Below are 25,348 nucleotides of genomic sequence, written 5' to 3'. Positions count from 1 at the left end.
GGCTGGTGTTGCTGTTTTCTTAGGGGTCACAGCATCCAGCAAGGGCAGCCCCGACACCAAGGGGAGGGGTCACAGGGTGATTGCCTGCACAGTTGGCAGGAGCTTTGGTGCTGGCAGTGGCTGGAGGCTGGATGAAGCCTCCCCCAGGAGCTGCTGCTGTTTGTCTAACTGGGGGGGGGGGGGGGGGGGAGCTGGATTAAATCCATGGGTTCTGTATGTATTGAGGGAGTTCAATTTAGACTGCCCATGCAAGAGCTGGAATGTCCTCAGAGCAGGAGAGACCTGTTCTGCCAAATTCCACCCCATGGGGTGCCAAATTATAGGTGTCATTGCTTGCCTGTCACTCCACTTCCCACTACTTACTGATCTCAGAAATGGCACATTTTTTAGGTAACCCTTTCCTAGGTGATCTGGTTCTGACACTGAGGTTGCCTGTGGGAAACCAGCAGCTTCCCAGTCCCCAGCACCTCCTGTCCTTGGTGTGTGGCTCCTGCTGGGCCGTGCTCAGGTGGGACAAGGAAGGCTGCAAAGCAGCAGCTCAGGGCCACCATGTCCCCTCCACAAGACTAAGTCAGACACCAGAGCATCAGGGGTGGAATTTTTTGGGAGTATGGTTTGTGCCTGCTAAAAACAAGGTGCTGGGGAATTACTGCAAATAATGGCCAAAAATGTGGAGGGATGGCTCCTGCAGGGCTCACAGGGCTGTGCCAGCTCGGTGTCATCAGACCTATCCTGGGCATCCAGGTGATCTGAGAGGGGATCTCCAAGCCATTGTACCCCAATCTGCTGTCTTACAGGCCTCCCTCATCCCAGCTCTTTTCTTTCTCTTTCATTCTTCAAAGTAGCAGGATGACAATTCCAGTCTCACTAGATTTTCTGACAGCATCACTTGAAGGGTGTGTGCTCTGGTTCCCACTGTGAGAGGAAGCCAGTGGCAGTGCCTCCCTGTCCTCTCCAGTGGGGCACAGTCCCACAGGCTGCCCAGCATGCAGCAAACCCCTCTTGGGGGAGCAGGGCCAGGCTTCAGGCTGCTCACGGGGCTGGGCTGTCCTCTGCCCCACAAAACCCAGAGGGAAACAAAGGTAAAGTCCTGCACCTGGTTTGGGGCAACCCCAAGCACAAATACAGGCTGGATTGAGAAGGGATTGAGAGCAGCCCAGGGGAAAAGGACTTGGGGATGTGGGTGGATGAGAAGCTCAACACATGCTCTGGCCACGTGCGCTGGCATCCCAGAACCGCCCCCCGTGTCCTGGGCTCATCCCACAGTGTGGGGTCAGCAGGTGAGGGGGGGATTCTGGCCCTCTGCTTCTCCCAGGTGAGACCCCACCTGCAGAGCTGCCTCCAGCTCTGAGGTCCCCAACATAAGGACATGGAGCTGCTGGAGCAAGTCCAGAGGAGTCCATGGAGGCTGGAGCACCTTTGCTATGGAGACAGGCTGGGAAAGCTTGGGGTGTTCAGCCTGGAGAAGAAAAGGCTCTGGAGAGACCTTAGAGCCCTTTCCAGTGCCTAAAAGGACTCCAAGAGAGCTGGAGACAGACTTTGGACAAGGGCCTGTCAAGTGACAGTACAAGGGGGAATGACTTCCCACTACCAGAGGGCAGGGTTAGATGGGGTATAGGGAAGGAATTCTTCTGTGAGGGTGGTGAGGCCCTGGCACTGCCAAACTGTGGTCCAGGCGTGGGGGGGAGCAACCAGCAGCCCCAGGGACTGGCTGTGAGAGTCATGAATTTTGGGCAGAATCTGCTTTAGTGAAATAGGAACTCTGAGGTCCCAAACCCCACCAAGTTTGAAGACACGGTGCTCTATGGCTCTGTGAGGCACAACATCAAACCCTTATACAACTTGTTGGAGGGACACTGACCTTTCCTAAAGTGCTGCACATACACATGGGCAAGGCAGAGTCATGGTCTCTCTCCATCAGTGGGCAATTTCTAGGTTAAAAAGCCTGGATTTGGGGCTCATGGAGCAGCTGTTCCCTGGCTTTCCTTCACACTGGGCTGATGCAGGAACAGACACTGTATCCTGCCCCTGCAGGCTGTGTGCCCTGGGCTGCTGCCCCCAGCTCCCATGGTGGGGAGCGGCAGAAGTGCCAGCAGTGGTACTGCCTGGGGTGGACCTGTTTGCAGGGCCCCTTCTCCAGCTGCTCCAGCCTGAACCCCTTCTCAGGAGAGGGGGGCAGCAGTGGACCCTTGCTGGCGTGGAGGGGGTGGATAGTAGTAGGTTGTCCACTCTGGGGTGTGGGTTCACATTATCCCTATGCCCAAGGAGCATCCTTCTGGGTCAACCTGCGCCAGCCCATTCACACCGGAGGGGATGTTTTCCAGCTGAGATGACCCGGGCCTGAGAAGCAGACATTCCCTCGCTTGAGTGTGCTGAAATGTTTAATTAGAGTTTAACAGCAGCCTGGGAAAAAGATGTCTCGTCATATTTCTGGACTGCATTTTGTTGTTGAGCCGCGCGCCCGTACGCGCGGAGCCGGGGCAGACCTGCGGCACAAAGAGCCCTTTATGTGCCTCTCCCCACGGCTCGCCCCGACCCTGAACTTCCCCATTAGCTGCTGGCGCGGTGCCCTCGCGCGGTGCCCGGGAGGGAGCCAGGACTGAGCACACAGCCACGCTGGGGCTTCTGCTCTGCTCCTCAGGTTGAGGCTGTAGGAAAGAGGACAGTGTGAGGTGTCTGGAGGAGAGGACATCCCTCCAGCTGTGCTTGGATGTTTGGGTGAGCCCAAGGTGCCGTGTTCTGGTGCGGCCATAGGGATGCAATGTGACAACCATGAGCATGGCAGGACACCGGGGTTCAGTGGGATGGTACCCGGGGACACAGTGTTGCCTGTGAGGGTCCCTCCCCCAAGTGCTTCTGAAAGTACTGCCCACATAGATCAAAGATTTCGTTTCTCAGATCCCAGCAGGATTCAGACCTCAGTCCCCTTCCTCTGTCCCCACACTGGGAAGGTTTGGGAAGGGAACGGAAAGGAGGGTTTGGGCAGGGCACAGCAGGGAAGGGAAGGTTTGGGAAGGGAAGGTTTGGGAAGGGAAGGTTTGGGAAGGGAAGGTTTGGGAAGGGAGGGGAGGTGAGGGGACGGGAGGGGAGGGGATGGGAGGGTAGGAGGGAGGGAGGGGCGGGGCGGGGGGAGGGAGGGGCGGGGAGGGGAGGGAGGGGAGGGAGGGGAGGGAAGGGAGGGAAGGGAAGGGAAGGGAAGGGAAGGGAAGGGAAGGGAAGGGAAGGCAGGCAGGGAAGGGAAGGGAAGGGAAGGGAAGGGAAGGGAAGGGAAGGGAAGGGAAGGGAAGGGAAGGGAAGGGACGGGAAGGGAAGGGACGGGAAGGGAAGGTACGGGAAGGGAAGGGAAGGGAAGGGAAGGGAAGGGAAGGGAAGGGAAGGGAAGGGAAGGGAAGGGAAGGGAAGGGAAGGGAAGGGAAGGGAAGGGAAGGGAATATGCTCAGCCTTGCCCTGCCCAGCTGGTGGTGGCAGCGAAGTGGCAGTTCAGGATCACCCTGTCGATCACCCCCTGGGCACCTAGTGGGCCCTGGGGAACACAGCTTCCGCCCCAAGGAAGCTGGGGAGGAATGCAAGGAATGGAGCACACACCTTTCTCTCCCGACTTCACCTCCACAAATTGCCCATCAGCATTTTCCACTCACAGGTGTTTTTTCTGCAGGGTGAAATTACAGTTTTGGCTTCACTCACCTGCCCACATCCTGCCCATCAGCAAAAGGGCAAGCCCATGTGTTGTGGGGTAAGATCCCTCTTCCTGTCATCTAACCCAGCTTTGCCTCCTCCAGTTGGGCACTGAAACAGTAGAGAGCAACTCCCTTGGGTCCAGCAGGAGCCTAAAAAAATGCCACATTTGTACATTATTGCCCCTTTTTACCTTTTTTGTGTGTTGACACAAGCATGTGATGCTCTAGATCACTCCCCATCCCCCCTGCTGGGGTGAGGAGCCGTGGAGGTGTTGGGTCCCGCTGTCACACCGCGGTGACCCCACATGTCACCAACACACTGGGCTCACGTTAGCATATCTGGGAGCTCTCAGTCTGGGAACGTGGGGAGTAGGTGCCTGAGGTCTCCTGGGGTTTGTTGTTCTCAGGCACAGCAGCTCTTCCCCCCACTGCTCCTGGGACTTTCCTCTTGTGAGTCCCAGGTTGCAGCTCATGTGGCTTCTTTCTGAGACTGTTGGGGGGAGCTTTTTGGAGAAGTTCTAGAAGAGCTGGTGTTTTCCCTCAGGCTGAGGTGCAGATGGCTGTTCTCAAAGGAGTTGGTGGTCCCTGTGGGGCCTTCTGTGCTGGGAATGCTGCCCTCTATTCCTGCTCCATTTCCCAGGCAGCTTCCCCAGCCCCCTGAGCCCTGTTGGGGCTGGAACCAAGGAAAGAAGTGCTGGGGGTCTGCAAGGATGACAGAGAGCAGCCCTAATGCCACAGTGAGGGACAGTGAGGCTGAGCCATAGCTTCTGCAGAGGGGCAGTGCCCAACTCCAGGCTGGGGGCCTGCATGGGCTGGAGATGTCCATGATGTGTGCTGAACCTGCAAGAGCACCCACCGCTCTGGGGCATGTGTCAGCTCTGCTCGTGTGAGGGAAGGATCTTACACTTTTGGGCTGTGGCTCCAGCACTCTCCCCAGCATCCTGGGGGCTGAACATGGGTTTGGAGAGGCTGGAGTCTGCATTTGGAGGGGCTTTGGAAGCTGCAGGGCTGCCAGCCAGGACATGATCAGGCTTACTCGGCACTGGCAGTGGCTTCTCCTGTCAGGAGTGAGGAGCAGCTGCACATTTCTTCTTGCCAGTGAGTGACAATGAAAAACTGCCAGGAGAGACCCAGGGGACAGTGCAGTGGGAAAGGCACATGGGACATCAAGGGTCCTGGGGAGAAGTGAATCCAGCAGGTCCAGACTGTGGCACAGAGGGATGGCTGCTGGCTCCTGGCACACCTGAGTGAGACACTGGGCAAAGAAACCCACCACGGCGCGAGGCCGGCAGGCAGGGGCTGCCCACACCTGCTGAGCGCTCCTCCTCCTCCTCACCTGCCCTTGGGCAGCCTGTGAGCAGCCCCCCTGCCCACAACCCCAGGGCCACAGGAGTCCTTGGCTCAGGGATGTCCCCATCAGGGCTAGTGGCCAGTGCCAGGATGGCACGGTCCATGGTACCTTCTGAGCCCCAGCTTGTTCCCAGAGCCCCCCTTGGCCAAGGATAGGGTTCTGCAGCCCTTTCCTAACCTATCAGAGTGGGATCTGCCCTTCCCGCCTGGCTCCCTCACTCCCCTCTTTGTGCCCAGGCAGTGACAGCTTTTGGAGCAGCCCCACATTCATGGGGACCACCCCAAGCTGAGAATCGGTGGCAGACACTGCTTGAGGCCAGGATAAATCAGTGGCCCATGTTCTGGGGACACTATCTGGCCACAACCTATGGCCTCAGCAGTGAAGGCTGGGCTAGGGAGCCAAACACCTCCTCCAGCACCAGTGGCACAGCCAGTCTGCCTGGAGGCTGTGGGGTGCTGCAACAGGATCATAAAATCAGAAGATGGTTTGGGTTGGAAGGGACCTTAAAGCTCATCTCATTCCACCCCCCTGCCATGGGCAGGGATACCTTCCACTATCCTATGTTGCTCCAAGCCCTGTCCAGCCTGTCCTGGAACACTTCCAGGGATTGGGCAGCCACAGCCTCTCTGAGCAACCTGCCCACAGCAGCCTGCTGGGAACCATCACCACCTCAGTGGGGTCAGGGTCCTGGGTGCACAGTCTGGTGTCAAACACGTCCAGGAGTGTCACCACCAGAGCAGAGGGGCAGGATGGAAACTCCTGGGGCAGCAGGAGCCCTGCAGGAGGTTTGTTCCCCACTGTCCCCAGCATTGTCCCCTTCTGTGCTGCAAAATGTCCCATCTGCTTACAGCCATTGTCCCTCCACATGCAGGTGGATTTGCTGCTGCCTGAGCCCTGCAGGGCTGCACCTGCAGGGCTGGAATGGGAGTTTTGGACTGTCTTGTGATGGGACAGCCTGGAGCTGAGGGATCTCCACCGAGATGCTGCTCCTTGTCTCGTCACTGCCACTGTGAGTGATGCAAATGGGTTTGCTTGTGGGCTGTCCCTGCTCATGGTGGTGTTTGATGTAGGGCTGAGCAGAAGCAAAGGGCATAGGTTTGGCATTGCCCTTACAGGGCTGCTGGAAGGCTGCTGCCAGCTCAACCTCTCCCCAGAAGTAAAACAGTTGGTGCAAACCCTTTGGCTGAGGTGGGGGGGGGGGGGGGGGGGGGGGGGGAAGAATGGTTCAAAAGGACTGGATGGATCATTCTAAGTTCAAGAGAAGAAGGTTGTGAAGGGTGACTTCAGGACTCGGAAGGGGCCAAAGAGAGAAGTGGCTTCTTTGTGGGGTTGCTGTGATGAGCTCTGACAAGGGTTGTGCCAAAAGTGATGGAGGAAAAACATCTGGCTAGAAGTACCTCTCAAGGCAGAAAGGCAGAACAGGAAGGAGAGGGCAGGGAAGGGCTTGGTGGTGAATACATGTTGAAGTGGGATGACCAGGCTGGAGGTGATAGGAGTGGGTCTGGTCAGAGTGGGGTGGCCAGACTGGAGGTGGATGGTGCTGCCCAGTGAGAGGAGCAGCCGCCCTGCAGGGCACCCTCCAAAGCACAGCGAGACATCCCCTTGCCTGCCCCACACAGTCATCCTGTGCTGTGCCCTGCCAGGTATTTGGGTGATGTGGGGCCCTGTGGGTGCAGGCTCAGAGCCAACACCCCAGATGAAGCCTCAAGAGTGTGTCAAAGCAGAAAAATGTGCAGGAAACAGCTTTGCTCTCCTTCTCTGGCTCCCCCCTGAGCCAGGCCAGGTCCCAGTGCAGGCAGGTGGCTGCCTCCTCACCAGGCAGCTGCCCCAGCCCTGCCAGGGTGAGCAGGGAGGGATTTGTGGGGCACTGTGAACTGTTTGGCTCATGGCAGGTTGGGTCAGGCTGGCAGGGAGCCCTGACTGCTCCTGCACAGCGGGTACTGCAGGGATGGATCCCACTCAGCCCTCCAGGAGGCTGGGGCTTGTCCCCGGAGTGGGGACCCTGTGGGAGCAGCTCTGGGTGCAGTCAGGCTCATCTGCAGAGACAAGGCTGGAGGGAATTCAAATCCTCAGGCACAGGGAAGTCCCAGCAGCTCATGGTGGTGGGTTTGATTTTAGCAGTGTTTAAGATTCTGCTTCAAAATGAAACTCTCTGGTCCTCTCAGCTATGGGGAGTGCAACCCCCTGGCACATCCCAACTGTTGCTACACAGCCAAGGGGATGGATCCAGAACCCATGTCTGTGGCCAGGGCAGGGGACAAGCCACTGAACCATGATGTAACTGGTTTATCCACCTGGACTTTCCCCATTCCAAAGCCAAGGGTTTGCCTGCCAGGAGGTGCTGCCCAGAGGGACAGTGAGCAACCCACAGTGGGAGCTCGGGGGTGAGGAGCTGGCCAAGCTGGCAGCAGCAATGCCACTTCCCTGATGGGCACCTGTCTGGGACCTACCTCCCACCAGCCCAGGGGAGCCCCGCTGGCAGTTCAGCCCAGCTCTGCAGCCCTTTGGGGGTGAGCTCTGCCTGTGGATGAGCCCTGTCTGGGGATAGGCTCAGCCTAAGGATGAGCCCATTCGGAGGGTAAGCTCAGCCTGGAGATGATCCCATTTTGGGGGTGAGCTCAGCCTGCAGATCCTCTCATCCTGAGGCTGAGCTCAGTTTGGGATCAACCCATCCCGGGGGTGAGCTTAGCTTAGAGATGAGCCCATCCTGGGAGTAAACCCTGCCTGGAAGTGAGCCCGGCCTGAGGGTGAGCCCACATTGGGGTGAACCCAGCCTGGTAGCTAATCTCAAAGTGTGGATTAATCCCAGCCTGGGGTCTAATCCCATTTTCAGGTCTAATCTCAGACCAGTTGCTGAGCCCAGCCTGGGTGCTGAGCCCAGCTGAGTTAAACCAGGGAGCTGAGCCCAGTTCTGGTGCTAAACCCAGCCCAGCCCCGCCTGGGTGCTGAGCCCTACCAGCCCCAGAGCGGGAGTGAGCTGCTGGTCCTGGCTGTTCCTCCCTGGGGGTGGGTGCCAGCCCGGCTCAGCACACCAGGATTAGGGGTCCCCCACCCCCGGGAAGGAGCACCGTGCCCCGGGCAGCGCAGCCGCATAATACCCGGCTTGTTCTGCGCTGGGAGCGGGAGCCTCCCGCCCCTCCTCCAGCGTTCCCAGCTTATTCTACCTTATGTGTAGGAACTGGTTTTTCTTCCTGGGCCATTGTTTCCGCTGGATTGGGTAGATTGCTCCAGGCCTCGCTCAGATTTCCTTTCTCACGCTTTTTTTTTTTTTTAATATTCCCGTTTTCTGCCCCTCCTGTTCTCGCCCCAGTTAAAGCAGCAGGCGCTGCCTGCCGGAGTGGGGGATTCACCTCCTGCCGGCTGTGCCCTCTTGCTCGCTGTCATTGTCCAGGACGATGGAGCAGGCTCCAAAACCATGTCCCCTCGCCGGGGAGCCAGCTTTCATATCAGTAAGGGCAGTCTCTGGTGCAGCCCCACATCCTCAGCACTGGCTCCTGCAGAGCGCTCAGTGGGTCAGGAGCAGCAGGGGTGATCCCGGGTGAGGAGCATCCTACTCCCCTGGCACAGATTTAAGGCCAGGCTTGAGAAGGGACCCCAGCACCTGGCAGTTGACCTGGGTGGTGGCCTGGTGACAATGTGAGAGGGCTATTCTGCGGCTCCAAGGATTAACTGTGATATGTGTGTGTTCCCAGCCCCTAAGCAGCTGGAGGCGAGGGGAGCCTGGTCTGCAGAGCTGCTCCCAGCTCCTTCCCTCCTGCCACACCACACTATGAGCCAGGCAGGATGTCCCGGTGCCTCAGGTCCTCTACCCGGAGGTCTGGCATGCTGACAGGGAAGGGCAGGTAGTGCTCGGATGGTATCTGGCTCCAGCTGGGGAAGGCAGTGGTCCCCCAGGGGCCCCTGCATAGCACCCCGGGGCAGACTTGGGTTCCCAGATAAAAATAGAAGCTGAAACATGAGCCCAGCTTCCCCAGTTCTGCCTCTGCCCATACCCCCACATCCCCTTGGGCTGCTGCACTGGCCCAGGGCACGAGCTCAGGGCATCCACAGGGCTTCCCAGAGAAGGCAGAGGAGGGGGCAGCGGGATGCCTGGGGACCAGATGGCCATGGAGGAGCAGAGGCAGGCAGCCACCTGGCCAAGGGCGGCCTCAGCCACTTGTACAGGGCTGAAGACTATTCTGGGGAAAAGCAGAGAGCTGAGGGCACAGATTCCAGCCAAGCACAGGTCTGAGGGCTGAGCATGGGGCAGGGGGAGAAACCCCTGACACACATTACACAGCTGGTCCCAGGACCTCAGCTGCCAGGGAAAGTCAGAAGGAGTGGGAATAAGGGTAGCCATTGGTTTAATATGGAATAAAGACAATTTCCTAAAGCTTGTTCAGCCCCAGGAGTCGAGGACGGAGACCCCAGCACAACTGGGAGAAGGTGCAGCAGCGGAGCTGAGGCTTCATGTGCTGTGCTGGGGACACTGGGGATTCGTGGGACCTGGGTCAGGCAGGAACCCAGCTTACAGCACAACCGGCGAGCACCTGAGTGAGGAAGAGCAGTGCTTGGCTGTTAATGACCCGAGTGTGGGCTCCTCTGCGGGGAGAAAAGCTTCATCCCTTTGCAGTTTCCAGGACTCTGACTCTCACAGGCAGAAAGTGTATTTCCATGACCTTTTCCATTTCTGGTGCCAAAATGTGATGCTCCTGAAGGTCTGGGGTAGCTTGGTAGCCAGAATTCCACCTATGTTTTAGTTTTGGGGTGAGACTCTTTTGAATATGAGCTGGCAGGATGTGGCCCTTCACTCTGTTTCCAGTGCTGGATGATGCCAGAGCTTGGGTTGGGTTGTTTTCTCCAGCCCTCAGGTTCATCAGCCTCCAGTATCCTCTGTCCAAGAGCTGAGCTCTCACCTCCAGCTGGATAAAACAAAATAGCTTGATAAAGAGGAGCAGCAATGAGCTGCATTGCAGGGAGCTGGGCCAGTTAACCCTTCTCCTGCTGTGACACAGGCTCCCTTGGGATGGCTCAGGAGCAGACTGGAGCAGGAGATGTGTGCCCTGGAGCAGCACAGCACAGCTTTGCACGCTCAGGAGGGGTTAACCCTCACCCCAGGGTTAGATATAAAGCACATTTATAAGGCAGGAAGGTGCTGGCATAGGGCTGGAGGAGCAGAGGCACCACAGTCAAGAGGGTGGGAAGAGACAGCTCACACCCTGGCCCCGGCAGCTCCTGGCACAGAGCTCACCCTAAAGCCAAGGCTTCAGGGATGCTGTGTAACCTTGTTATGAGGCAGTTATTACTGGTTTGGCTTCATTATTTAACTTGCTGTGAGCGCTGGGAGGCTGTCCCAGAGCAGTATCCGGCTGTGCTGGGTGCTGTATAAACAGGGCTCGCGGCTACAGTGAAGGTTGGGTCAAGGGTGCTTTGGCAGCTTCAGCGTTTTGGAGGGGCTCAGCCCCCATCTCAGCAGCTCACAGCCCAGCTGGGAGGCAAAATGAGCAAGTGAGACTTGAGATGACTGAGAGGCAGCTGGAGGAATCCGCCGGGGGATGTGTGTGGTGGGAGGGGGATTGAGCATCATTTTTTTTCCCCTGGGAAATTCAGCTTTGCATGTGGGTTTAGATGCAATGTCAGGTGAGATTCTCATCACTGCAAAGGCCTTGAGGTACTGAAAAGGGCTTTCAGTGTCACTGACTACCCACGGCAGTGATGGCGAGGCGGCGGCGGGATGGGGTTTGTGGTTGGGGACCTGCAGCGTCTGCACTTGAGGGAGCACATGTGTGAAAACCGGAGATCACACAGCCTGGGCCCATCCCTTGCCAGACGCCAAGCCCGCTCTGACAGCCTCCACGTGTTATCCAGGGATGTGCTTGTGCTTCCTCTCCTCTCTTCCCATCCCTGTCCTTCTCCAGGGGAGCTGATGGACAGCCCCCCACAACCCAAAAGTTGTATCTTTGTTCAGAGCAGCTGCAAACTGGGAGGTGACAAGAAGCCAGTGGGAGCTGGGGTGTCCTGAAAGGGAGCCAGTGGGAGCTGGGGTGTCCCAATGAGGAGCCAGTAGGAACTGGAGTACCCATGGAGCCTCTGGGGCTCCATCACCCTGACCTTCTGCTCTCAGTATCTCCCCTGTCAGAGGAGCTCCACTAATCTGCCCGTTTCAACCTGTGGTTGGTGCTTCCAGACAAGCAAGGCCATTGTAGCTGTCAGGTGAGCCTTTCCCAGAGCTTATGCAAATGATACTAATTAAAGGCATTCTTATCTGTTCGATTTCCCACACCTTTTGCCTCGAGGGGGATAGAAAACTTCATGTTTTAATTCCGTATTTCGTGGCAGTTGGAAGGACTGCCTAGGGAAAGCGTTGGGAAATGCAGCAGGTCACTCCTGATGAGAAGAATTGGCTTATGCAAGTGTTGAAACACTTTATTATGCATGAGAAACCTTCCAGAAACAGATGACTAATAGCAAAGCGGGAGCAGAGAAAGCAGTGGGAACGCAGTACCAGGCTGGCATGGGATCCATGTCATCTTACCAGCTTAGCAGGGTTGGGCTAGGTCAGCACTTGCCTAAGAGACCTCTCAGAGTACCTGGCTGACAATGAGGGAAGTGATGTTAATGATTCAGTAAACAGAGCCCTTCCCTCTTTGTGAACCAAAGTGCCCCTGGATGATGCCTGGATCCCACCAGCAGCTCTCTTTCTACTGGTAGCATGTTACTGAGCTCAAATGGCTGTAAAAATCCCAGTGCTGGATGTGCAGGCAGGTCTGGTGAAAGATGCCCAAGGTGAATTGGGAGCATCAAGGTGCAAGGTGATGTGGGAGCATCACAGTCCACCTCCCAGCATGTCTCTTGCCACGCTGCTGGCAGACAGGGCTGCCCTGGTGCTGGTGGTCTCTAAAGGCTGTTGTGTGCACCGAGAGCCTTTGCTCCCTTGAAGGACCAGGCTAACACACCCGAGCGTCTCCTGTGCTGCTGAGGTGAGTTTACTGGTATCCAAGGACAGACATGGAACCACTTGCAGCAGAACAGGTGCAGCAGTATCTACCTTTATGATTCCCAGGTACTGGTAATCAGTGAGAAAAGCTCTTGGCATAGAGGGAAAGGAAACAGCCCAGCCAGTTGCTCTCTGAAAATCCCCTTGGAGGGATGACTGTCCCCAGGGCTACACCCAGAGTTGGCCTTTGCACCCAGAGGGTGTGAGGAAGCTCCAGGGGGTTGAATTGCTGAGTTTCTGCTCTTTATGCAAGGACCTTGAAGGTGCTACAGGGCAGAGTGTTGTTGGAGGAAGAGGAGAGTGTCTGAAGGTCAAAGCTGTGTGTGCAGAGAGGAGAAGCTGGAAATGCTTGGGAAAAGTGTGAGAAAATAGACACATGGGCAGATGAGCACGATCAGTTCCAGACCTGTGCTTGGCATCTGCTAAGCTGTTACCTGGTTTTCTTTCACTGCCCTTCCCAGCACCTCCCACCTTTCTAGGCACTCACTGCTTTGGATGGTAGGCAGGAGGTCTGCAGAGGCAGATCCATCTACCCATGACTCCTGGGCTTGGAAGCTGCTTGTGGGCAGTCTGTGCTGAGCCTGGACATCCTGCAATCTGGGGATGTTTCTAGTCTCAATAAGTCCCTGCAAGAAACTCTTGGATGCTCAAGAGCTGTGCTTTCACAACCAACGTGAGAGTTGCAACCTCCATCCGGAGGAGCGGCCCTTTCACCAGATGATATCCATCTCAGAGAGGGAGAAAGAGGAGAGGGTAGGCGGTGAGTAGGAAAAGAGATATCACTGCAGGTGGCTGTTGAGTAGTCCTGTGATATGGCGAGCAGAAGACGCCCAAGGAATTGTCCTGACATGAGCTGCCCTGAGTTGCCCCGAAGAGTTCACACCAGGCACTGTTGTCCTTTAAAGCAGGTTTGATACACTGAGGATTTCCCAAGTCAGGAGCTCTCCAGGCAGAGGGTTGTGTCTCACTGGTAAAACCCTTGCCAAGGAGATCCCTTGGTGACGTTAGCCTATGACGTTTGTCAGCAGAGAAGGAGGAAGGAGCCCTCAGGCCCAGGGGCCATTTCAGGGATGGCTCCTCTGGGCAGAGCTCAACATCACCAACTTCAGCTCAGCATCAGAGAACTTTGGAGATGCATCTTTCGGGGATATCAGAGGAAGGAGCAAAACTGACTCCAGTGCTGTGTGAACTGCTCATGTTCCACGTGTTTTGAGTACCAGCCTATGGATGTCTACCCGAGCTCATAGGCCCAGCTTCAGCCAAGCTCACATTGGCTCCTGTGGCCCTTTTGGGTCCCAGAAGGTTTGGCTCCTGTTATGTACTTGAGTTTTCTCTGAGCTTCTCAGCTCCCTGGGTGGAGGCTCAGAAAGAGGATGGGATGCTGAGATGGCTCCAGAACTCCAGGCTGAAGCATGCAGTCCCTCGAGTCCTGGGAGTTTCGTGCGTCACTGCTGGTGAAATCCCCACCCAGGAGGGCTGGGAGAGGCAGGGATCATCCTAAACAAAAACAAGGCGCCGGCTGGGCTGCCAGCATTGCAAAAGGACATCTCAGCTGCCTCGTCCTCCTCAGCGGCGCAGGCAGGGAGAACCTCATTGCAGGGTGGCTCAGGCTGCTGGGGCTGCTGACAAGCACCTTGCTGGGCTCGGGGACCACAGATCCACACCAGCTCTCCTGCTGTGACACCACCACAGTCCCAGTCCAGTGGCATCATCCCTTCTAATCCCCATGTCAGAGCTCTTGGTGGCGACAGCACAGAGCAGGCTGGGCTGCAGTGTCCCTCTGGATGCTGGCCCGAAGTCCTAGGGCAGGAGCACATGGATGTGGGGGGGATGGTGCACCACACTGGGGTGCAGCACCTTGGTCAAGATGGACAGACAGGCACAGGGAGAGGGGACAATAGTGAGGGGCTGCAGTAGGGACCACAGCTCCATCTGGGATGAGTTGCACATGCTCCTCTTCCTTGCCGTGGACATGGCAAGCAGAGCCCGGGGAGGCAGGGGAGGTGTCACTGCCGTGCCCCTCTGCCCAGGGAACTTGAATTCGGCACCAGCCTCGCCGCCTCTCCTGCTGAGGGGGTCGGAGCGGGGCCGTGCTCGCCTGGCCGCGCTCACGCGAGCCGAACAGGGCACAGTGCTGCCCGGGCAGGGGCTGATTCACACGGGGCGCCGGGGGCCGGGTGCCGTGGGAAAGCGCGCCTGCCAGGGCTCCCGAGCGCCGGGATTGCTTCAACGGGGGTGCAGCCAAGACCCATTTCACAGAGGGCAGAGCAGATCTCGGCTGGGATTTACCAGTGACTAAGCATGTGCTGGCACGGGCTGCCCCAGCGTGAGAAAGGCAGGGCTGCTCCTCCTCTGAGGTGTGCCTGCTGCTGCTGCCCCGGGAGCACCGCCCCGGGGGCACCGGGCACCCACCACGGCAGGGGCACCAGGGGCACTGGACACCCTGCTGTGCCACAGGGCCACTGGTGTCAGTGGACCGGGCAGCGTTCTGAGTTCGGGGGGGGCTGCAGACCCCCGGCCTCCTCGTCCCAAGCTGGACTCAGCCCTTGCTTTGCCCATGGCCCAGCACCTACACTGGCCATATGGCCAGGCAGGATGGTGTGAGCAGAGCACTTGGCGTTCAGCCTGCTCAGCACATCGTCCCCAGGGCAGGGCTGGGGCATGGGGCATGCCACCCCCACCCTAAGCCAGGCACAGGGGCTGGGGGGACCCTGAGATGTTGCAGAGAAGCCGAACCCTTCCCTGTCAGGTCATGGCCCTTGCTCACAGCAATTGCATCCTCAGGCAGTGTTCTGAGGTGCCACCAGCTCCTGCTGACTCACCTCATGAAGATTTTTGGAGGCCACAACTAATCCTGCCATGGGAGATGTGTGGAAACCAAACCTTCCTGAGGAGGAACAGCCATCTCTTCCCCACAGAGAGGCTCCCCACCTCCCTACCCTGAAAACAAAAGATACGCACAAAAAACTTGCTCCACGCCCCCAGGTCATGACACGGAGACACAGAAGGCTGTGGGGTACTGTGTCCCTAGGCAGGAGCCAGGCATCAAGCCTGATGCCACCACTGGTCCCTGCAAGGCCAGGCGGGGAGATGAGAAGAGGAGCTCAGCCCAGCCTATGGAGATGGCAGACTGCCCCACTCACTTCATCTCTTTTGGCTCATTTTGGCAAGACATTAAAAAAAATTAACTGCAATTTTTTTATTACAGCTAATTGGTATTGCTGCTAAGTGGCTTATCTGGCTCCTGAGCTCACCCCATGTTTTTGGGAAGCTGAGGACGGTGAAGGCCCAGAGGCTGGGAGATGGTGTGGGGTTGGAGCCTGGCAGCGAGGGCCTGGCAGCCCTGGCGGGGGGGGAATGCCAGGCTACCCCTGGGCTGCCAGGCGTCTCTGGCCCAGGAGGTGGGCTGCCCCTAGTTCACAACAGTAACGAATTTTAGAGAAGCAGAGAAATTTGTCTGAGATCACTGTGCACCCAAGTGTGAGCCAGGAGCCCGTGCCTGGTACGCTGGCACTGCTGCTCAAACGCCTGACAGGTTCCAAGCTGCCAGGGCTGGGCATCCTGAGGGATCTGGTGTGTGTGACAGAGGGCAGAGGAGCCCCTGCATGTCCTTGCCAGGCAGGGAGGGCTGGGGAGGAGGGTGCTGTTTGCCCTTGGGCCCCTGCTGTACCATCCTGGCTGGCAGCTCCATGGCCAGGTGGTTTGGGAGGTCTCTGAGAGCTTCTCACTCCCCAGTGCTGCCACCATGCCCAGGATGTGCTATCCCACACCTCTCCAGGCTCAATGCCCCTCTCTGGCACGCAGCCCCCTCCCCATTGTCACTATCATGGCCAGTGAGGCCAGCACATGACCCCAGGAGCTGCCCACCACCTCTGCCTGCCTACTGCAATCCCACAGGTCCCTGTGAGCCACACAAGGGTTTGGGTACCTGTCAGGGGGTGACACCGTGGCTCCAGGTCCAGCCCGTGCAAGCTGGGATGTCCTCAAGCTTCAAAGGGACCACCTGTCCCGCAGAACCAGCACTGACTCCACCACTGAAGGTGACAGGGACTGGAACACGACTCTGGTGGCAGCATCATTAGGGTCTGTCCCATGGTTGTAGGTGACAACTGTCCTAAAAGGAGTCCATCTCTCTCTTTCCCTGCTCATCCTTGGATCTCTCTGTGCTCCTCTTCCCTATTTCTGAGCCATCTTTCAGGATGGGTCTGGCCCAGCTGATGATTTCCTGGGCTGGAGCAGCAGGATCCTGGGGACCCAAGCCAGGCATGCTTCATGGCCAAAAGGATGCGGAGCATGTGCTGGTTTTGTGGAGGCTGCCAGTGGGAATCACCTCCTGATGCAGGGCAGAGCTGGGATATGGTGGCGAGTTTGTTTCCAAACAAAACATCTTGCCCCCATCGTCCTGCAGGCAGCTGTGTGGGAGCAGGGGCATCACTGCCCCGCGCACTGAACCCGGTGCTGCTCCAGCTGCGAATCAGCAGAGCCGCCACCGGCCCGTGCCGGGGCCCGCTTGGGAGCTGGAAAAACCTTTCTGGTTTCAACAGGCTCTGGAGCAAAGCCCCAGGCAGGGAACTGATTTGTTCTGGTCAGCAAAGCTGCGCACCTCTCTCCTGGCTTGCCTTGAGTGCAGCTTGCTGGGAATGCTCTGCCAGCAAAAAACAGCCCCTAAAAACAAACAGCTGATGAAAGGAGTTGTGGGACATCCCAGCATCCAGCTCCTGGCCCAGTAGGGATGGAAGAGGAGAGGGAAAGTGTCAGGGAGCTGGCTGCGATGCTCCCGGGGAGATTTAGCTGATCACTCTGGGTGAGTGTGTTCAGCTGCACCCTGTGCTCAGCCCAAGGCACTGTCTGTGGGTGCTCCTCAGCAGTGGGATTTGGAGAGCTCCTTGGAGTCCAGCACCCAGCACGTCCAGGTACTCAGAGACCTCTCTGGGTACCTTTTGGCAAACTAAAGGTGGGGTAGAAAATGTGACTCAGTGCTCACAGTGCTGCAGCAGAGCCAGGCTGAGCCCAGCATGGAGCCAGCCAAGACTCCAGCGTGTCTCAGGGTCCACAGCCATCTTCTGTTGGACAAGTGAGAACAAATCTTGAAGCCACAGCCCAGACTTATGAGTGTCTGCTTGATGCTTTAAGGCAGCCTCAATTGCTGGTGTTATCTGGCCAGGGAGTAAGAGTGGGCAGCAATACTCTCTGCCTGGCACGGAGACGTGGCTGAGCACCACACAGGTGGAGTGGCTCTGGAGAGGAGGTTCCTGGGGCTTGTGCCTGGTGCCCTCTCTGTGCTCAGCGGGACAGGCCTTGCCCTGGTTTCCCCTGTAGAATGTGATGGCAGCTGCCCAACCTGTGCTGGGGATGCCCAGTGTGGATTTGTGCTCCAGGCAGGCAGGAGGTGCCTGGGGAGCACAGTTGCCATCTCACTGATCTCCACCTCTCTCTTCTCTCAGGTGTGCAACTGCGACAAGTATCTGAAGGTGCCCCGGGAGAGGATGAGGCAGCTGGTGGAGGGCAGCAGGCAGGCGTCGCAGGAGCCCACTGCAGGTAAGCTGGGAGTGATGGTCTGACCCCAACCCCCTCCCTGTGCCCTTGCCTGGGACTCACTGCCCTGGGCAGAGCAGAACCAATCCCCTGGGGCTGGAGGTTTCTCAGAGGGCAATCAGGTCCCCTGCCACCAACCTGCCACTGAGTGCAGGCCCACAGAGCTCTTCCAAGTCTGGTTCATGTCTCTACCCTTGCGACCCTGTCCTGCCCCTTGAGGCACGGGGTCGTGCATAGGATTGCTCAACCTGGGGGGGTTGGTGACATGCAACAGTGGTTCAAGTGACAGCCTGAGGCCATCGCTACCTGAGCGTGTAAAACTCAGCCTGGGTGGTGAAATGCCTCCTGGCTGGGGCTGCTCAGGTGCCTTCCTCACCTGCCCAGTGCCTCTTAAACTAGGTCAGGCTGCAGGGAGGTGAGTCAGTGCTGCCTGCCCAGCCAGGCTCCAGCGGGCTCTGGGGAGGGAAGGCTCCTCCATGCGTGCCCTGAGCTGTGCTGATCCACACACACTGCTTCCCAGAGGGAGACACATTTTGGTGGCAAATGACACCCACCCCAGGTACACCAGAATGGGAACATGCCCCTGTTGCTGCTTCAACCCAGCCTGGGCTCTGCCACCAGCCATTGTGTGCAACCCTTGCCATGCTTCAGTTTGCCCATCTGTTGACAGCAGAGAGCAGTGGGAAGCAGTGGTTGCCGGGCACTCCTGGCCAGCTGTGGCTTTGCTGGAAGCTGCATGTGTGGCTCTGGGGGTGAGGGACGTGGTGGGGCAGCTTTTCTCATGGTGCCAGCAGCCTGGGAGTGCTGCACCTCCCCAGAGGCTGGGACATCCTCCATGGTGGTTTCTCTGGTGAGGGCACTCACTGTGTGTGTACCCAGAGACCAGCTGGGCCAGTTCAGCCAGTTTTAGAGTATGGGAAATAGAAATGCTGTGGTTTGTGTTCAGCGTGTGAGTCGTTTCCCCTTCCCCATTCTGGATGGGGATGATGGAGCTGGGATAGTCTCACACAGCACTGTGGCTCCTCCACGCAGACTCTTCAGGGACCGCCTTGCTCTAACCTTTATACCCCCTCTGCAACACTCCATGTCCACATCAGGCCATGCAGCCTCTTGCTGGGTCCTCGTGTCCCTGGGGGAGCCTCATGAGGAAAGACCAGGTGGGACCCCTGTGCTGGCCATGTCCGACATGACCTTATCAGGGAGCATCCTCCACCCTGGAGCAGTCAGGGACAGGGACAGAAGGTGCCACAGCATCCCCAGAAGGTTGGTGGAGACATAAAATAGAAGCCATGATTCCTGGGCAGGTGGGCACAGCGAAGCAGTGGTACCCACCGAAAGTGAAAACCCCTGGGGGCTTGCCAACAGGGTCTGCTGTGCCCTGGGGCTCTTGCCACCCAGGGGTTTCCATTTCTATTTGGATTTTCCTCAGAGCTGCTGGGATGGTGAGCATCAGTGTGAGCTTGACTACGTTGTCCCCAAATGTCCCACTTTGGGTCAACTTTTGTGAAAGAGAAGGCTGTGCTGACAATGTCCTGCTATCACATGGTAGGGACAGTGGTGGCAGTGGGACAGCCTGGGCAGCCACAGAAGACCATGAGGAAAATCTCAGTTGTTCCCTGATTTACTTTACATTTTTCTTCTGGAGGGGTTGGTGGCAGGGACCCGCTCTGCCCCCAGTTGTGGCTCAACACATGGCGTGGGGAGTTCAGCACCCACAGCCCACATCAGAACTGGCCCCTGTCCCCTGACTCCAGCCTAGGCCATGTCATCTCCATCATGTCACTGAACATGGATTAACCCCCAGACCATGGCCAGGTACTGCTGCTTGAAAGGTAAGAAAATGCCTTTTCCCTGCTCCTGCTTCCAGGCAAGAAGGGATCCTCCTCTCATGGGGAGGAGCCTATGAGTGCTGGGGCGGAGCCTATGAGTGCTGGGGCGGATGGGTAATGGGGATGGATCCTGCAGGACCACCTCTCAACACAATCCTACGGCTAGCCCAGATGCTCCAGAGTCCTGGGGTTCATCTGCAGCCAACCTCAGGCCGGTGCTGCTCAGTTAGGCTCCTGGATTTTTATAACAGGGCTTCCAAATGAGGAAGGGCCAATTATTCATCCTGCAATAGCTCATTTTTACTTGGACCTAGGGCTTTCAAAGGTTTTAGGGAACATTTTCCCTGACACAGCCACAGTTTCCCTGCATGAGGGCTTTGATGGAAGGGCTAGAAATTAGTTTCAGGCCCTGATAGCTTTGCCATGTGATGCCTTTTTCCCAGTGGGATGCTCTGAGCACCCCGAGTGCCTGGAGCAGACTGGAGCTGGGACAGAGAGAGGAGCAGGGCTGTGGGTCACCACAGGGCACAGGAAAGACCTCGCTGGAGGCATTGACAGCGTGTGGCTCCTGAATGACCCAGAGGGATGGGCTGTGTCACAGACTCTTGTCTGGCACGGGGAAGCTTCTTGCTTAGTCAGTGCAGTAAAAACAGCTGGCACGGTGCCCCAGTGCTTGAGGGGTGCTCTGCCAGATGAAGTCTGGTCTCTGGGAAAGGCGAGGATGTAGCACATTCCATCAGATTGGGATTCACCAGAGGAGGCTACTTTAATTGTAAAATCCCCCCTTGCCATCTAAAACATGCTGCAAAAGATGAAAACAATTGGTCCTGCTTCCCTTGGGTCTGTGCTGCTAGGCAGGCACAGCAGAGCCTCTGCTCCCTGCTGGAGAGTGGCCGGGGGTGCTCAGGGACACTCACCCATGCTGGGTGAGCACCTCCCTGACCAGCTGCCAGAGCTGGTTCTGGAGACCAGTGAGATCTGCACTACCCAGCTTCTCCTCCAACACCACATCCTGCAGGTGCAGGATACGTCCCAGACAGCCCCATTGGGTGGCTGGAGGAGCAGCCAGAATGTCCCTGCACTGGGTGCCAGGATGGTGTTGGGCAGCTCGAGCACTCACCTTGCCCCTGCCAGCCTGAGCAGTGACTTGGGGTTTCTTTCCCATCTCACTCTCAGCTCCACTACCAGCCTGGGGAAAAGTGGGCAGAGACAGCACAGGGCAGGCAGAGCTGCGGAAGGAAGAGCTGCGGAAGACGGTGCAGGAAAGGCTGTGCATCAGCTCCCAGCCAGGGTGACACCAGGAGAGTCCCAGGTCCCTCCTCTACAGCCAGCACACTGGGACAGCTGAGGGCTGGTGAGACCCACTGCCGTTAGCCAGGTGCTCAGCAGGAAGAGCCCACTACGCATCCACAGCCCTAAGGCTGGGTGCAATTTTTTTCCTTCCATGATTCCCTGATCTACAACATTTGGCTTTGCTGTGAGCATCACATTCGCCTTATTGCCATGTGGAAAGGGCAAGAGGTTCCTGTGCTTTCCCAGGAGCACTCTCATACCCATGGAACCTCATTGCCTTATACCAGACCCAGTGTGTGGGAGAGGCCAAGGCACACCCAGTGTCTCAGGCTGCTCTGAACACTTCCACAGGGAAAAGGATAGATTCCTGGAGGGTTGCACTGCTGGATCCCAGGGGGTCCCCAGCCCTTTCACCCTCAGACCAGGCAACCCCACACAATTAAACTGTCTTTTCTCCAGGGCACAGTGGGATGATGGGAGCATCCTCATGTCCCCAGGTGGGGCAGGGATGGGACTGGGAGCTGCAGTGGCAAGACCAGCCAGAAAAGCCCCCCAGATGGGTTGTGCTCTGCCAGCTTCCCCTCTTCAGCAGAATTTCATTTGCTCATGTGGAAAATCACAGCTGAGCTGGAGACCCGGTGACATTGTCATGGCTGCGGGTTTGCAGAGCTCTGCTGTGCCTGCTGACAGGGGCACTGTGCCCAGCATGCCCTGGGAAGGAGCTGGGAGCCATTTGGAGCCAGGACCGTTGCTGCTGCCTGGCACTGGATGCAGGATCTGGCAGGGTTCTCTCCCACAGCAGCACCGGGAGATGAGAGCAATTGAAGGTGCCTCTTGCTTGAGCTCATCCTCCCTCCTCCACCCTGGGAACATCTTAAGATCATGGCCAGGCTACTGCAGCCCAGGTTGCACAATCCCGGGTCCTTTGTCCTTTGTTTATCTGTCTTATCGAGGAGGAAAAGATAACCAGGCATCTTCAGTGCCCTGCAATCAGCACATTTCTCAGGCTCGTAACTCCTCTTATCAGGCTGATCTCTCACCACGGCTGAGGTTTCCCATGCACCTTTGTACTCCAAGAATGCTCCCAGGTCTGCTTCAGCCCTGTGCAAAGCCTGGACGCTGTGAGCTTTCTCCCAAACACCCCAGCCCAGGCTGAGGCCGAGCCCCCACACGCGGTTGCGATGGCGCTGGGTGCGGCTGGCGCAGGGCTCAGTGCTGGCACAGGCCTGCCAGACCCACGGCCTCTCCGGAGGCAGCTGGAGCTGCCAGGTCCTCACCTGAGCCAGCCTGGACAGGCACATGGCTCCTCGTCCCAAGGTCTTGGTTCAGGCTGGGTTGACACAGAGGGACCTGGGCAAGAAACAGGGCCTGGGGAGCAAGACTTTGGGCAGAAGTACTTGGCACCCCTGGGAAGTTGGGCTTACAAGCCAGCACCCTGACACTGAAACCCTGGGGGTGCCCAGGGCTCACACATGTGGGGACAGGTTGTTTCCAGCCAAATCAGGGCTGTGTGGGCTGGGAAAGGGAAATGGGCACTGGTTCAAAGAAGGTTTGCCCTGATCCTGCTCTGTCCCAGATTTCCAGGCCCTGCTGTTTCCCCCCATCCTGCCATGATGGGTCCCAGTGCTGACCCAGCACTCCGGCATTGCAGCCAACAGAATAGGTTGTAGAGACTACAGGTCACCGTATCACCATCACAGAGGCCTTTCAGTGTGACCTCCACAGTGCTAAGGGACCCTCTGTGGGTGGGGGTGTGCATCCCCCCATCCCTGCCATGTCCCTCCCATTGGGCTCAGCCCCCCATCCATGGGCAGGACCTCACAGTGGGGCACATGGAGCTGTGACTCCTGCCCTGTCCCTGCCTTGAGACAAGTCACCTTGCCCCTCACAGCCTGCCTGTGGCAATAGTTCACGGTTCATGTGGGACCACCAGAGTGACGGCCTGCAGCTGTGGGGTCTGGGGTGCTGGATGCTGCTGTGCCCTTGGGGCTCTGTGTCCCCTGGGGTGAAGAGACTGTGAGTTCCCAGGCACCAGAGCCCATGCAGTGCCCAGAGTGTGAGATGTGCCTTTGGCGGGGCTCTGCCTCACTGTCTTGGTGCTGGTGGCTGGGGACTGAAGGAAGAGGATCCATTCCAGGCCATAGGGCTCCTGCTGCACCCAACCTTGTGGAGCGTGGGGCCGCCCGGCTCTGGGGCACATGGCAATAGCTTGAGCACAAAGCAGGCTGCTACAGAGGTGAGATCCCACTGCTGAAGGTGGCCTTCCTCAGCCCAGGGTGTGTTGTCCTGGCTCATCCCTGATGCAGAAATACTGTGTGCCCCTGATGCAGGAATGGGATTAATTCCCATGGGCGAGCAGGGGTGGGCAGGAGGTGGCAGTGTGAGTGGGCAGCACGTGCTAGGCCAGGAGGAAATGGCTCTTGTGCTGAGCAGGTCTGCCTGGTTGCAGATAGTGCTTGGGGATAAGGATGATCCTTGCTGCCCGTGGAGCTCTGCAGCACTAACACGTGTGGGTGCTCAGCCCCAGGGTGCTGGGGGGCTGCAGGGCTCAGCCCGCCCATCCAGGTTCTGTCATCCCCGGGGTGACCCAGGCAAGAGGCAAAGGGGTTTTTATTTTCAAGATGTTTTATAACAGGATTATTAGTTCCCAAGAGGTGTTTCGAATCGATTTGTTAAGGAATGGCTTTCCTTTCTCCTCCACGGGTATACAGTGGAAATCCAGCCTTTGGTGTGAACCTCAGAGAGCTCTGGAAGCTGGGGATCTGACAAACTCCCTGCATGTTGAAAGGATATACTGAGCTCCCCGCAGCCCCATGCACCCCACACATGCCCTTTGCTCCATCTCCATCGTAACTCCAGGGTGTGCAGCAACCAGGAGAGCTGGGCTGCAGCCCCGGGGGAGCTGCAACTCCTCCGGGGAGGACTCTGCCTGTCTCAAAGGGGAGAAAAAAAACTTCCTTCAAAAAATCCCCCTTTTCTCCAGGAAACCCCCGTTTTTCTTGGGGGTCCAACCTTTTCCCAGTGCAGTTTTCCCATGTGCCCGGCTGGTATCCTGTGCCTGGTGCCTAGTGGCCCTTTAACCACGGCAGTGAGGGGAGTGCAGGCATCTTCAAAAGCCCTGGGAAGAATTTGGTGGGAGGGGGAGAAGGGGTTTTACAAGCTCCCATTCAGAAATGGTCACTTTGAAGTGATGTAGCATTCTCAACCCTTTGAAGAGCCACAATTAGGAGGGGGCTGGTGCAAGCAAAGGCAGAATACAGGGTGACCATCACAGCCTTTCTCTCCCCAGGCTTTTAAGGGATGAACTTTCCCTCCCTGCCTGCCTTTTTCCCACGAGCCCAGGAGGGTTGGATTGGGGTGTTTGGGGGAGCTGGAGGTTTCTCACCCCCTGTGCAGGGAAGAAGGAGTCTGCTATTGGCTTTACCCACCAGCGGCAGGGCAGCAGAGGGAGCATGTTGGAAAGGAGAGCAAATTGCTCAGGACCCCTGCAGGCACACAGAGTGTTGGTGTTCCAGTGCTGTGTCCCGGCCGGGGAATTCTTTAGGCTCCATGATGAGGAAAGTTGTTGTCCATGGGTGCTTAGTGCTGGTAGCATCATTTCTGTTATGGTTGGATCTAAAAGTCTCACCTAAGGCTGATGTCCCTCCCTCCAGGATCATGTGCCCGAGAGTGGGGACAATGAGAGAAAAGGGTGCCCAGGTAGAGGCCACCCCGTGTCACCATGTAGCACAGGGCAGAGGGAGGCAGGAATGGGGCAAGGACAGAGCCCCTGCTCCTGCCATGGGGATCTGCCATCTGCTGACAGGCTTTGTCCTAGAGGAATCCCTGGGAAATGGGCTCCTCCTCTGTGTACCTGCTCCAGCTGTCTCAGGAATCTCCCGAGAGCAGCCTGGGTGCTTCACCACTTGCCAGAAACTGGAGAAAATGGAAAATCAAGGTCACTGTTTTCCCTCTAAGGATGGATGCCACTTCATGTCTGAAGCAGATGCAGGAGATGAAGGAAAGGCCCATCTACAAGTGGGGCCATGGGGCACTTGCCCAGGCCACAGCGATGGTGAGCCTGACTCTTGCCCAGTGGCTGGGCTGGGGCTTGGGGCTGCTTCCCCTCGTGCCGTGGCAGCAGATCAAAAACTTGTGCCACTCATGAGTGGTGTGGTGGTGCAGGGCTGGTCTGCAAATCCACCCTGAGAACATCTCCAGTGACAGCCATGACCCTGAGGGTGGCTACTTGTCTTTTGGGAAACAGAGGTGACTGTGTCCCACCAGCTCCATCTGGTCATCTCCTCTGGGGAGGTGTGGAAGGGCTGGGGGGGCTCCGGGGAGCACCCCTGAACCAGGGGCTGGTGTGAGCTGAGCCTTCCACACCCCTTCTGGGCTGCAGCTCTTTCTGCTCCAGTACTGGTAGGTCCAGGCTCTTCTGGACAGCCATGGGGCGGTTCTGCCAGGATGGGGTGGCTCTGCCAAGATGAGATGGCCATTTCAGGGTTGTCCTCAGCCTTGCTTTCCCTCATGATAATCCCAGCATATCCCAAGCTCTTGACAGCTTTGGGACGCAGGGAAGAGCCAGCCAGGAATGCTGGTGTCCCTCTCTGTCCCAGGTGGCTCCCGATGGGGTCCCTGTGATCCTGGAAAGGGCAGGCTGGACACCCCAGAGCTGGCACTGGAGTGATGCAGGATGCCCTTTGTT

The 25,348-nt window shown here is 57.6% G+C and overlaps 1 protein-coding gene across 3 annotated transcripts in view; it reads left to right on the top strand.

Moving 5' to 3' along the window:
• EXD3 (exonuclease 3'-5' domain containing 3) overlaps positions 1-25,348 on the top strand; it is a 226,210-nt gene that overhangs the window by 199,464 nt on the left and 1,398 nt on the right. For all 3 annotated transcript variants that reach the window (XM_039386780.1, XM_039386779.1, XM_027720437.2), the window contains one exon: positions 17,449-17,542. In XM_039386780.1, the coding sequence (XP_039242714.1) occupies positions 17,449-17,542 (94 nt within the window). The remainder of the gene's footprint in view (positions 1-17,448; positions 17,543-25,348) is intronic.

Source organism: Pipra filicauda, unplaced genomic scaffold, assembly GCF_003945595.2.
Source record: "Pipra filicauda isolate LSUMZ 115617 unplaced genomic scaffold, ASM394559v2 scaffold500_size419342_pilon, whole genome shotgun sequence".
Taxonomy (NCBI): domain Eukaryota; kingdom Metazoa; phylum Chordata; class Aves; order Passeriformes; family Pipridae; genus Pipra; species Pipra filicauda.
This window is presented reverse-complemented; position numbering and strand designations above follow the sequence as displayed.